The sequence below is a fragment of the Eucyclogobius newberryi genome, unplaced genomic scaffold, assembly GCF_026437365.1.
Source record: "Eucyclogobius newberryi isolate DKJ021-1_F unplaced genomic scaffold, fEucNew1.0.hap1 SCAF_4, whole genome shotgun sequence".
NCBI classification, from domain to species: Eukaryota; Metazoa; Chordata; class Actinopteri; order Gobiiformes; family Gobiidae; genus Eucyclogobius; species Eucyclogobius newberryi.
In genome coordinates, this window is record NW_027316056.1 from 5,876,247 (window position 1) to 5,891,546 (window position 15,300).

The following is a 15,300-nucleotide window of genomic DNA, read 5'->3' on the forward strand; positions in this document are numbered from 1 at the left end:
CGCACTACTGCAAATTCAGTTTGTTACGGTTTAGAAGAAAGATTGTTGAGAGATTGTTGGAACGTTCATATGGTTTAGGACTGACACACTTGCATTGGCAGATAGACTGTGGAGCCAGAACCACTTAGGAGGAGAGAGGGTGGTTCATCTACTGTCTGTGAGGTGGGGTGGGGCCTCTAAAGTTCACGCATCACCAGAGCAGCAGCATTTTCCGGACATTTTCTGACCGTGCTTCACGACCGTCTCCTTTTCGTTTCCTGCAGCATGTAACAGAGAGCCAAAGCACTCTCTATGCAGGCTTCATAAAAAAGAAGCATTACTTTTTTGTGTATGTGGTGTGTGGAAACAAACTCCGACTGCAAACCAAATCTCCCTGCGTGTATAGATAAATTATCTCACTTATCTCACTCTGAACCCCATAGTCTCTTCAAAGAATGTACGCACTGGTTCATTTTTACACAGTTCCGCCCAGTAAAAAACCCAATATTGCAAGTGTTTCATCACTTCTCTCCTCCGTCTTCTCAGGTGGGCTCGTTCTTCATGATCAACCTGTGCCTGGTCGTCATCGCCACGCAGTTTTCGGAGACCAAGCAGCGCGAGCACCAGCTGATGCAGGAGCAGAGGGCGCAGTGCTCGTCCATGTCCACGCTGGCCTCGGAGCCGGGCGACTGCTACGAGGAACTCTTCCAGCTCCTGTGCCACATGCTCCGGAAGCTCAGGAGGCAAACGGTCAACTTCGTCTACACCCTGAGGGGCAAACCGCGAGGCTTCCGAGGCGTCGGCAGAGGACGATCGGAGGAGCCCAGGGAGAGGAGGGTGAACGGGAGAGGAGGCAGAGAGAAGAGACCCAAGAACAGACACGGTGAGATTATGTTCGGAGGAGACAGATTTTAAGAGCTTTGAGCTACGTCATACGTCTATTCTCATTTACGCTCCCAAAGTTGTATTTACAGTGATTCACGCATGTTTGAGTCATCTTTATTCAAGACACCATTGCCCCGACATTCCGCTTTCACCGAACCTGATGAAAAAATGCCCAGTGCAATAGACTCACCGTATTTTCCAGATTATAAGTCGCACCAGCCAAAAATGCATAATAGAGAAGAAAAAAACATATACAAGTCGCACTGGAGTATAAGTCGCATTTTGGGGCGAAATTTATTTGATAAAATCCAAGACCAAGAACATCTTGAAATGCAATCTAAAATAATAACAGATTAGAGAACATGGTGAAGAGGTGTATGCTAAAGTAACACCTTCAGCTACATGACGCACAGACAAGTGCGTAAGTGTCTGGACCAATCACATGGCATTTAGGGCCACAGGTGGGACTAGAACCAATCACAGAGCAGCATTGTGGTTTGGGCAGAAGTCAAAAAAACTTGAACTAAAACAATATGGCGGCGCTGACGGCCGTACTTTATCCCATTTGAGGAGGAACATGGACACAATGGCACTTTGTACTTTTGTGGATGAGAAAGAGAACTGTGCTTTTCTGAACTCTGGATTGAACACAATTTAGATTGTTCTGCTTCTTCTGCTCTTGTGACGCTTCGACCAATCAGCATTAAGTATTTTTTAATGTCCTGAAAGCTTTCAGCGAGAGACTTCCCAGATGGATTCATGTGAAGGACTCAGAGTGAGACACAGATCAGTCTGACAAGAGCCAGGTTAATAAAGCTAACCTTAATCTGTAGCTTATTTATTCTCCTCATTTTTGTGGCTTTAACATGTTGTCAGTGACATCCACTTGCAGCTTGCTGCTTGCATAATATGTATCATAATATGAGCTATGAATAGGTTTACAGTGTCAGATCTTTAGTGTCGGACACTTTTCTCAGTGTGTTCGACCCAACCACCCAAAACGTCTCGTGCAGATCATTAAAGGAAAACAGCTTATTGAAAGTCCTGTTTCCTGTTTCCACGCTCCAGCTCTGCCGTGTCCACACCACTCAAAAACAGAGACCTCTGAGTCGGACCCCTGCGCTCAGTGCTCCAAGGCCCTATGCGATGGGGCGGGGCCAAAGGCGGAGGAGAAAGAGGGGGAGAAGTCAGACGGAGCGCGGCATCGTGGGAAGTGTGGTATCAATCTGTGGTTCGACACCAGGATGAAGCTGTGGGCCATCGTCGAGAGCAAGTACTTCAACCGAGGGATCATGATCGCGATTCTCATCAACACCATCAGTATGGGCATCGAGCACCACCAACAGGTACTACTTTATCAACTCTGTCACAGGTACTACTTTATCAACTCTGTCACAGGTACTACTTTATCAACTCTGTCACAGGTACTACTTTATCAACTCTGTCACAGGTACTACTTTATCAACTCTGTCACAGGTACTACTTTATCAACTCTGTCACAGGTACTACTTTATCAACTCTGTCACAGGTACTACTTTATCAACTCTGTCACAGGTACTACTTTATCAACTCTGTCACAGGTACTACTTTATCAACTCTGTCACAGGTACTACTTTATCAACTCTGTCACAGGTACTACTTTATCAACTCTGTCACAGGTACTACTTTATCAACTCTGTCACAGGTACTACTTTATCAACTCTGTCACAGGTACTACTTTATCAACTCTGTCACAGGTACTACTTTATCAACTCTGTCACAGGTACTACTTTATCAACTCTGTCACAGGTACTACTTTATCAACTCTGTCACAGGTACTACTTTATCAACTCTGTCACAGGTACTACTTTATCAACTCTGTCACAGGTACTACTTTATCAACTCTGTCACAGGTACTACTTTATCAACTCTGTCACAGGTACTACTTTATCAACTCTGTCACAGGTACTACTTTATCAACTCTGTCACAGGTACTACTTTATCAACTCTGTCACAGGTACTACTTTATCAACTCTGTCACAGGTACTACTTTATCAACTCTGTCACAGGTACTACTTTATCAACTCTGTCACAGGTACTACTTTATCAACTCTGTCACAGGTACTACTTTATCAACTCTGTCACAGGTACTACTTTATCAACTCTGTCACAGGTACTACTTTATCAACTCTGTCACAGGTACTACTTTATCAACTCTGTCACAGGTACTACTTTATCAACTCTGTCACAGGTACTACTTTATCAACTCTGTCACAGGTACTACTTTATCAACTCTGTCACAGGTACTACTTTATCAACTCTGTCACAGGTACTACTTTATCAACTCTGTCACAGGTACTACTTTATCAACTCTGTCACAGGTACTACTTTATCAACTCTGTCACAGGTACTACTTTATCAACTCTGTCACAGGTACTACTTTATCAACTCTGTCACAGGTACTACTTTATCAACTCTGTCACAGGTACTACTTTATCAACTCTGTCACAGGTACTACTTTATCAACTCTGTCACAGGTACTACTTTATCAACTCTGTCACAGGTACTATTTTATCAACTCTGTCACAGGTACTACTTTATCAACTCTGTCACAGGTACTATTTTATCAACTCTGTCACAGGTACTACTTTATCAACTCTGTCACAGGTACTACTTTATCAACTCTGTCACAGGTACTATTTTATCAACTCTGTCACAGGTACTACTTTATCAACTCTGTCACAGGTACTACTTTATCAACTCTGTCACAGGTACTACTTTATCAACTCTGTCACAGGTACTACTTTATCAACTCTGTCACAGGTACTACTTTATCAACTCTGTCACAGGTACTACTTTATCAACTCTGTCACAGGTACTACTTTATCAACTCTGTCACAGGTACTATTTTATCAACTCTGTCACAGGTACTACTTTATCAACTCTGTCACAGGTATTACTTTATCAACTCTGTCACAGGTACTACTTTATCAACTCTGTCACAGGTATCAGCAGGTACTACTTTATCAACTCTGTCACAGGTACTACTTTATCAACTCTGTCACAGGTACTACTTTATCAACTCTGTCACAGGTACTACTTTATCAACTCTGTCACAGGTACTACTTTATCAACTCTGTCACAGGTACTACTTTATCAACTCTGTCACAGGTACTACTTTATCAACTCGGTCACAGATACGAGCAGGTACCGCTTTATAAATTGTCACCGGTTAGAGGCGCTGTCTTAAAAATGAGAAAAACAGAACTAGTTCAGTTTGCTGCATTCCAAATGCATTCTTCACATTCCTATTCTCTATTTTAGGTGTTTTTCACAATTTTCAAAGGCCAGAGTGAAGATTTGCTATCACACCACTGCACACACCAAAATACCAAAATATATCTGTACTGAGGCAAAACTGATTTTACATTATTGCATGACAAAAATGTAATTAAAGGCTCAATGGACGATTTTTCGGTGATTTGAGAACGCAGGCGGAAGTGTTCATGCCACTCCCCCGTGTGGACTGATACATCACACACGTGCGTTTGTTTATCAGCGCGAAAGATCGCATCGCATCTCTCGTCTCCCATAGATTTACGTCTTCTTATGAGTCAGCTCGAACTGTCTTTCTCCGTCTTAATTTTGTCCCGTACACTGAGGGAACTATATTATGATAGATCAATGCGCTTAGACGCGCCGAAACGTGCTGCTCGTGGGGACGAGCTGCCCGCGGCTGCAGGTGAGCGGTTTGTGAGTTTTATGAATGATACGTGGCAGGACTAATCGGCCGTCCAAGCCACAAGGAAATAAGACTCAGATTTGTGTCAAAAAAATCGTCCATTCAACCTTTAAGCGAAGAAGTCGTTGTGTCGTCGCGTTGCCGCGTCGTTGTGTCGTTGTGGTGCGAGGAGGTTTAATCCTAAAGAGTTACTGAACAAAATGTGCCAAAAATGCATATTCAGAATACTAATTTAGAGTAGCTGTGTTCAGGTTTAGTTATAGTCTTTCTTTAGCTGGTGTTCAGAAAATAATGACTTTTCTAAAATCAGAGGAAAACATTGTAGTGTTTGATCATTTTGGATTCAAACTTCACTGAAAATCGGTGTTTGTGATTTCTCTTAAGAACAAATGCAGAACAAACAATAAAACAAACGTTCCAAAAAAAAAAGCATTCTAAAAGGCGTTCAGAATACAGTTTTCTGATGAGAAGTGACAGAAGATGTAATGAACACTTGCAAGAGAGAGATGTTTAACTCCACCACAGAGAAGCACTTCAACTCTATTGGCACTTCAAGTCAAGCGGGAAAGTTAAGTCTCACCACTAAAATATGATGTAAAGTAGATTCATTTGTGTACAATGTTCATGTTCAAGTGACCAGTCGACCCTGTTTCTCTGGGCGACTTTGTGTCTGTGTAGAACTTATTTGTTATTGAGATCGGCAGCTCTGTGTAAAATACAACCGGAAGAAGGATTACAACGGATGCGGCGCCCGGGGCACCTTCCGGAATTAAGTGAATAATTAAAAATTGAGCTGAGTCAGACTTGAGGGAATTTGCTGTTTAACTGTCAGATTGCAGTGATTTATGTTCATATCTTTGTAATTACTGAAACTATCCTCATGAAACAAAAAAACGGCACAAAGTTCAACCCCTTCTCTTTCAGAATCATCGGTTCAAAAAAAGTAAAATATTTTTATTTTTTTTTTCACAACAGCCTAATAATGTGGTCCATTATTCAATTCCAAAACCGTGATTGTTGTCAGTTGAACGGACTATAAACCATAAAATGAATAATGCCGGTTTGTTGAGCCAATCCCAAACTAAGAATGATGATGCTCAACGTTTGTGGAATTTTATTTTAATTTTTCTTTCAAAAACAGTAAACCATCATCAAATTCTGCCTTTACTCCTACAGTGTGCAATACTCGTCCGTCTACGCGCGCACACTGCTAACACACACCGCTAACACACACAGAGACAGAGATCACACACCGCAAACACACACAGAGATCACACACCGCTAACACACACAGAGATCACACTCCGCTAACACACACAGAGATCACACACCGCTAACACACACAGAGATCACACACCGCTAACACAAACAGAGATCACACACCGCAAACACACACAGAGATCACACACCGCTAACACACACAGAGATCACACACCGCTAGCACACACAGAGATCACACACCGCAAACACACACAGAGATCACACACCGCTAACACACACAGAGATCACACACCGCTAACACACACAGAGATCACACACCGCTAGCACACACAGAGATCACACACCGCTAACACACATAGAGAACACACACCGCTAACACACACAGAGATCACACACCGCTAACACAAACAGAGATCACACACCGCTAACACACACAGAGATCACACACCGCTAGCACACACAGAGATCACACAACGCTAACACACACAGAGAACACACACCGCTAACACACACACAGAGATCACACACCGCAAACACACACAGAGTTCACACACCGCTAACACACACAGAGATCACACACCGCTAACACACACAGAGATCACACACCGCTAGCACACACAGAGATCACACAACGCTAACACACACAGAGAACACACACCGCTAACACACAAAGAGATCACACACCGCTAACACACATAGAGAACACACACCGCTAACACACAGAGAGATCACACACCGCTAACACAAACAGAGATCACACACCGCTAACACACACAGAGAACACACACCGCTAACACACACAGAGATCACAAACCGCTAACACACACAGAGATCACACACCGCTAACACACAGAGCTCACACACCGCAAACACACAGAGAACACACACCGCTAACACACAGAGATCACACACCGCTAACACACAGAGATCACACATCGCTAACACACAAAGAGATCACACACCGCTAACACACACAGAGAACACACCGCTAACATACAGAGAACACACACCGCTAACACACAAAGAGATCACACACCGCTAACACACATAGAGAACACACACCGCTAACACACAGAGAGATCACACACCGCTAACACACACAGAGATCACACACCGCTAACACACACAGAGAATACACACCGCTAACACACACAGAGATCACACACCGCTAACACACACAGAGATCACACACCGCTAACACACAGAGCTCACACACCGCTAACACACACACAGATCACACACCGCAAACACACAGAGAACACACACCGCTAACACACACAGAGAACACACCGCTAACATACAGAAAACACACACCGCTAACACACAGTGATCACAGCGCTAACACACAGAGATCACACACCGCTAACACACAGAGATCACACACCGCTAACACACAGAGATCACACACCGCTAACAGACACAGAGATCACACACCGCAAACACACAGAGATCACATACCGCAAACACACATAGAGAACGCACACCGCTAACAAGCAGAGATCACACATCGCTAACACACAGAGATCACACCGCTAACACACACAGAGATCACACATCGCTAACACACAGAGATCACACCGCTAACACACACCGCTAACACACACAGAGAACACACACCGCTAACACACACAGAGAACACACACCGCTAACACACAGAGATCACACTCCGCTAACACACAGAGATCACACACCGCTAACACACAGAGATCACACACCGCTAACACACAGAGTTCACACATCGCTAACACACAGAGATCACACACCGCTAACACACAGAGAACACACACAGAGAACACACACCGCTAACACACAGAGATCACACCGCTAACACACACAGAGAACACAAACCGCTAACACACAGAGATCACACCGCTAACACACAGAGAAGACACACCGCTAACACACAGAGATCACACCGCTAACACACACAGAGAACACACACCGCTTACACACAGAGAACACACACCGCTAAAACACACAGAGATCACACACCGCAAACACAAAGAGAACACACACCGCCAACACACACAGAGAACACACCGCTAACACACAGAGAACACACACCGCTAACTCACAGAGATCACAGCGCTAACACACACAGATATCACACAACGCTAACACACACAGAGAACACACACCGCTAACACACAAAGAGATCACACACCGCTAACACACATAGAGAACACACACCGCTAACACACACAGAGATCACACACCGCTAACACACACAGAGATCACACACCGCTAACACACACAGAGAACACACACCACTAACACACACAGAGATCACACACCGCTAACACACACAGCGATCACACACCGCTAACACACAGAGCTCACACACCGCTAACACACACACAGATCACACACCGCAAACACACAGAGAACACACACCGCTAACACACACAGAGAACACACCGCTAACATACAGAGAACACACACCGCTAACAAACAGAGATCACAGCGCTAACACACAGAGATCACACACCGCTAACACACAGAGATCACACACCGCTAACACACAGAGATCACATACCGCAAACACACAGAGATCACACCGCTAACACACAGAGATCACACCGCTAACACACACCGCTAACACACAGAGATCACACCGCTAACACACAGAGATCACACCGCTAACACACACCGCTAACACACAGAGATCACACCGCTAACACACAGAGATCACACCGCTAACACACACCGCTAACACACAGAGATCACACCGCTAACACACAGAGATCACACCGCTAACACACAGAGATCACACCGCTAACACACACCGCTAACACACAGAGATCACACACCGCTAACACACAGAGATCACACACCGCTAACACACAGAGATCACACACCGCTAACACACAGAGATCACACACGGCTAACACACAGAGATCACACACCGCTAACACACAGAGATCACACACCGCTAACACACAGAGATCACACACCGCTAACACACAGAGATCACACACCGCTAACACACAGAGATCACACACCGCTAACACACAGAGATCACACACCGCTAACACACAGAGATCACACACCGCTAACACACAGAGAACACACACAGAGAACACACAGAGATCACACACCGCTAACACACAGAGATCACACCGCTAACACACACAGAGAACACACACCGCTAACACACAGAGATCACACCGCTAACACACAGATAACACACACCGCTAACACACAGAGAACACACAGAGATCACACCGCTAACACACAGAGCTCACAGCGCTAACACACAGAGCTCACAGCGCTAACACACAGAGCTCACAGCACTAACACACAGAGATCACACACCGCTAACACACACAGAGCTCACAGCGCTAACACACAGAGATCACACACCGCTAACACACAGAGCTCACAGCGCTAACACACAGAGATCACACACCGCTAACACACACAGAGCTCACAGCGCTAACACACAGAGATCACACACCGCTAACACACAGAGCTCACAGCGCTAACACACAGAGATCACACACCGCTAACACACAGAGCTCACAGCGCTAACACACAGAGCTCACACACCGCTAACACACAGAGCTCACAAACCGCTAACACACACACAGATCACACACCGCAAACACACAGAGAACACACACCGCTAACACACACAGAGAACACACCGCTAACATACAGAGATCACAGCGCTAACACACAGAGATCACACACCGCTAACACACAGAGATCACACACCGCTAACACACAGAGATCACACACCGCTAACACACACAGAGATCACACACCGCTAACACACAGAGATCACATACCGCAAACACATATAGAGAACGCACACCGCTAACAAGCAGAGATCACACATCGCTAACACACAGAGATCACACCGCTAACACACACAGAGATCACACATCGCTAACACACAGAGATCACACCGCTAACACACACCGCTAACACACACCGCTAACACACACCGCTAACACACACCGCTAACACACACCGCTAACACACAGAGATCACACATCGCTAACACACAGAGATCACACCGCTAACACACACCGCTAACACACAGAGATCACACACCGCTAACACACAGAGATCACACACCGCTAACACACAGAGATCACACACCGCTAACACACACAGAGAACACACACCGCTAACACACACAGAGATCACACACCGCAAACACACAGAGATCACATACCGCAAACACACATAGAGAACGCACACCGCTAACAAGCAGAGATCACACATCGCTAACACACAGAGATCACACCGCTAACACACACAGAGATCACACATCGCTAACACACAGAGATCACACCGCTAACACACACCGCTAACACACACAGAGAACACACACCGCTAACACACACAGAGAACACACACCGCTAACACACAGAGATCACACACCGCTAACACACAGAGATCACACACCGCTAACACACAGAGATCACACACCGCTAACACACAGAGATCACACACCGCTAACACACAGAGAACACACAGAGAACACACAGAGATCACACACCGCTAACACACAGAGATCACACCGCTAACACACACAGAGAACACACACCGCTAACACACAGAGATCACACCGCTAACACACAGAGAACACACACCGCTAACACACAGAGATCACACCGCTAACACACACAGAGAACACACACCGCTAACACACAGAGAACACTAACCGCTAAAACACACAGAGATCACACACCGCAAACACACAGAGAACACACACCGCTAACACACACAGAGAACACACCGCTAACACACAGAGAACACACACCGCTAACTCACAGAGATCACAGCGCTAAAACACACAGAGATCACACAACGCTAACACACACAGAGAACACACATCGCTAACACACAGAGATCACACCGCTAACACACACCGCTAACACACACAGCAATCACACACCGCTAACACACAGAGCTCACACACCGCTAACACACACACAGATCACACACCGCAAACACACAGAGAACACACACCGCTAACACACACAGAGAACACACCGCTAACATACAGAGAACACACAACGCTAACACACAGAGATCACAGCGCTAACACACAGAGATTACACACCGCTAACACACAGAGATCACACACCGCTAACACACAGAGATCACACACCGCTAACAAACACAGAGATCACACACCGCAAACACACAGAGATCACACACCGCTAACACACACAGCAATCACACACCGCTAACACACAGAGCTCACACACCGCTAACACACACACAGATCACACACCGCAAACACACAGAGAACACACACCGCTAACACACACAGAGAACACACCGCTAACATACAGAGAACACACAACGCTAACACACAGAGATCACAAGGCTAACACACAGAGATTACACACCGCTAACACACAGAGATCACACACCGCTAACACACAGAGATCACACACCGCTAACACACACAGAGATCACACACCGCAAACACACAGAGATCACATACCGCAAACACATATAGAGAACGCACACCGCTAACAAGCAGAGATAACACATCGCTAACACACAGAGATCACACCGCTAACACACACAGAGATCACACATCGCTAACACACAGAGATCACACCGCTAACACACACCGCTAAAACACACAGAGAACACACACCGCTAACACACACAGAGAACACACACTCACACACCGCTAACACACAGAGATCACACACCGCTAACACACAGAGATCACACACCGCTAACACACAGAGATCACACACTGCTAACACACAGACAACACACAGAGATCACACACCGCTAACACACAGAGATCACACCGCTAACACACACAGAGAACACACACCGCTAACACACAGAGATCAAACACCGCTAACAAACAGAGTTCACAGCGCTAACACACAGATCTCACACACCGCTAACACACAGAGCTCACACACCGCTAACACACACACAGATCACACACCGCAAACACACAGAGAACACACACCGCTAACACACACAGAGAACACACCGCTAACATACAGAGAACACACACCGCTAACACACAGAGATCACAGCGCTAACACACAGAGATCACACACCGCTAACACACAGAGATCACACACCGCTAACACACAGAGATCACACACCGCTAACAAACACAGAGATCACACACCGCAAACACACAGAGATCACATACCGCAAACACATATAGAGAACGCACACCGCTAACAAGCAGAGATCACACATCGCTAACACACAGAGATCACACCGCTAACACACACAGAGATCACACATCGCTAACACACAGAGATCACACCGCTAACACACACCGCTAACACACACAGAGAACACACACCGCTAACACACAGAGATCACACATCGCTAACACACAGAGATCACACCGCTAACACACACCGCTAACACACAGAGATCACACACCGCTAACACACAGAGATCACACACCGCTAACACACAGAGATCACACACCGCTAACACACACAGAGAACACACACCGCTAACACACACAGAGATCACACACCGCAAACACACAGAGATCACATACCGCAAACACACATAGAGAACGCACACCGCTAACAAGCAGATATCACACATCGCTAACACACAGAGATCACACCGCTAACACACACAGAGATCACACATCGCTAACACACAGAGATCACACCGCTAACACACACCGCTAACACACACAGAGAACACACACCGCTAACACACACAGAGAACACACACCGCTAACACACAGAGATCACACACCGCTAACACACAGAGATCACACACCACTAACACACAGAGATCACACACCGCTAACACACAGAGATCACACACCGCTAACACACAGAGATCACACACCGCTAACACACAGAGAACACACACAGAGAACACACAGAGATCACACACCGCTAACACACAGAGATCACACACCGCTAACAAACACAGAGATCACACACCGCAAACACACAGAGATCACATACCGCAAACACATATAGAGAACGCACACCGCTAACAAGCAGAGATCACACATCGCTAACACACAGAGATCACACCGCTAACACACACAGAGATCACACATCGCTAACACACAGAGATCACACCGCTAACACACACCGCTAACACACACAGAGAACACACACCGCTAACACACACCGCTAACACACAGAGATCACACATCGCTAACACACAGAGATCACACCGCTAACACACACCGCTAACACACAGAGATCACACACCGCTAACACACAGAGATCACACACCGCTAACACACAGAGATCACACACCGCTAACACACACAGAGAACACACACCGCTAACACACACAGAGATCACACACCGCAAACACACAGAGATCACATACCGCAAACACACATAGAGAACGCACACCGCTAACAAGCAGAGATCACACATCGCTAACACACAGAGATCACACCGCTAACACACACAGAGATCACACATCGCTAACACACAGAGATCACACCGCTAACACACACCGCTAACACACACAGAGAACACACACCGCTAACACACACAGAGAACACACACCGCTAACACACAGAGATCACACACCGCTAACACACAGAGATCACACACCACTAACACACAGAGATCACACACCGCTAACACACAGAGATCACACACCGCTAACACACAGAGATCACACACCGCTAACACAGAGAGAACACACACAGAGAACACACAGAGATCACACACCGCTAACACACAGAGATCACACCGCTAACACACACAGAGAACACACACCGCTAACACACAGAGATCACACCGCTAACACACAGAGAACACACACCGCTAACACACAGAGATCACACCGCTAACACACACAGAGAACACACACCGCTAACACACAGAGAACACACACCGCTAAAACACACAGAGATCACACACCGCAAACACACAGAGAACACACACCGCTAACACACACAGAGAACACACCGCTAACACACAGAGAACACACACCGCTAACTCACAGAGATCACAGCGCTAACACACACAGAGATCACACAACGCTAACACACACAGAGAACACACACCGCTAACACACAAAGAGATCACACACCGCTAACACACATAGAGAACACACACCGCTAACACACACAGAGATCACACACCGCTAACACACACAGAGATCACACACCGCTAACACACACAGAGAACACACACCGCTAACACACACAGAGATCACACACCGCTAACACACACAGAGCTCACACACCGCTAACACACACACAGATCACACACCGCAAACACACAGAGAACACACACCGCTAACACACACAGAGAACACACCGCTAACATACAGAGAACACACACCGCTAACACACAGAGATCACAGCGCTAACACACAGAGATCACACCCCGCTAACACACAGAGATCACACACCGCTAACACACACAGAGATCACACACCGCAAACACATATAGAGAACGCACACCGCTAACAAGCAGAGATCACACATCGCTAACACACAGAGATCACACCGCTAACACACACAGAGATCACACATCGCTAACACACAGAGATCACACCGCTAACACACACCGCTAACACACACAGAGAACACACACCGCTAACACACACAGAGAAAACACACCGCTAACACACAGAGATCACACATCGCTAACACACAGAGATCACACCGCTAACACACACCGCTAACACACAGAGATCACACACCACTAACACACAGAGATCACACACCGCTAACACACAGAGATCACACACCGCTAACACACAGAGATCACACACCGCTAACACACAGAGATCACACACCGCTAACACACAGAGAACACACACAGAGAACACACAGAGATCACACACCGCTAACACACAGAGATCACACCGCTAACACACACAGAGATCACACCGCTAACACACAGAGATCACACCGCTAACACACAGAGAACACACACCGCTAACACACAGAGAACACACACAGAGAACACACAGAGATCACACCGCAAACACACAGAGATCACACCGCTAACACACAGAGAAAACGCACCGCTAACACACAGAGCTCACAGCGCTAACACACAGAGCTCACAGCGCTAACACACAGAGCTCACAGCGCTAACACACAGAGATCACACACCGCTAACACACACAGAGCTCACAGCGCTAACACACAGAGATCACACACCGCTAACACACAGAGCTCACAGCGCTAACACACAGAGATCACACACCGCTAACACACAGAGCTCACAGCGCTAACACACAGAGATCACACACCGCTAACACACAGAGCTCACAGCGCTAACACACAGAGCTCACACACCGCTAACACACAGAGCTCACACACCGCTAACACACACACAGATCACACACCGCAAACACACAGAGAACACACACCGCTAACACACACAGAGATCACAGCGCTAACACACAGAGATCACACACCGCCAACACACAGAGATCACACCGCTAACACACACAGAGATCACACATCGCTAACACACAGAGATCACACCGCTAACACACACCGCTAACACACACAGAGAACACACACC

At 46.6% G+C, this 15,300-nt stretch overlaps 1 protein-coding gene across 1 annotated transcript in view; it reads left to right on the forward strand.

The window, feature by feature from the left end:
• The window catches only part of LOC140377342 (voltage-dependent T-type calcium channel subunit alpha-1I-like), a 302,547-nt gene that overhangs the window by 129,420 nt on the left and 157,827 nt on the right, over positions 1-15,300 (forward strand). The window contains exons 7-8 of the mRNA XM_072462718.1: positions 526-862; positions 1,933-2,210. Of these exons, the coding sequence (XP_072318819.1) occupies positions 526-862; positions 1,933-2,210 (615 nt within the window). The remainder of the gene's footprint in view (positions 1-525; positions 863-1,932; positions 2,211-15,300) is intronic.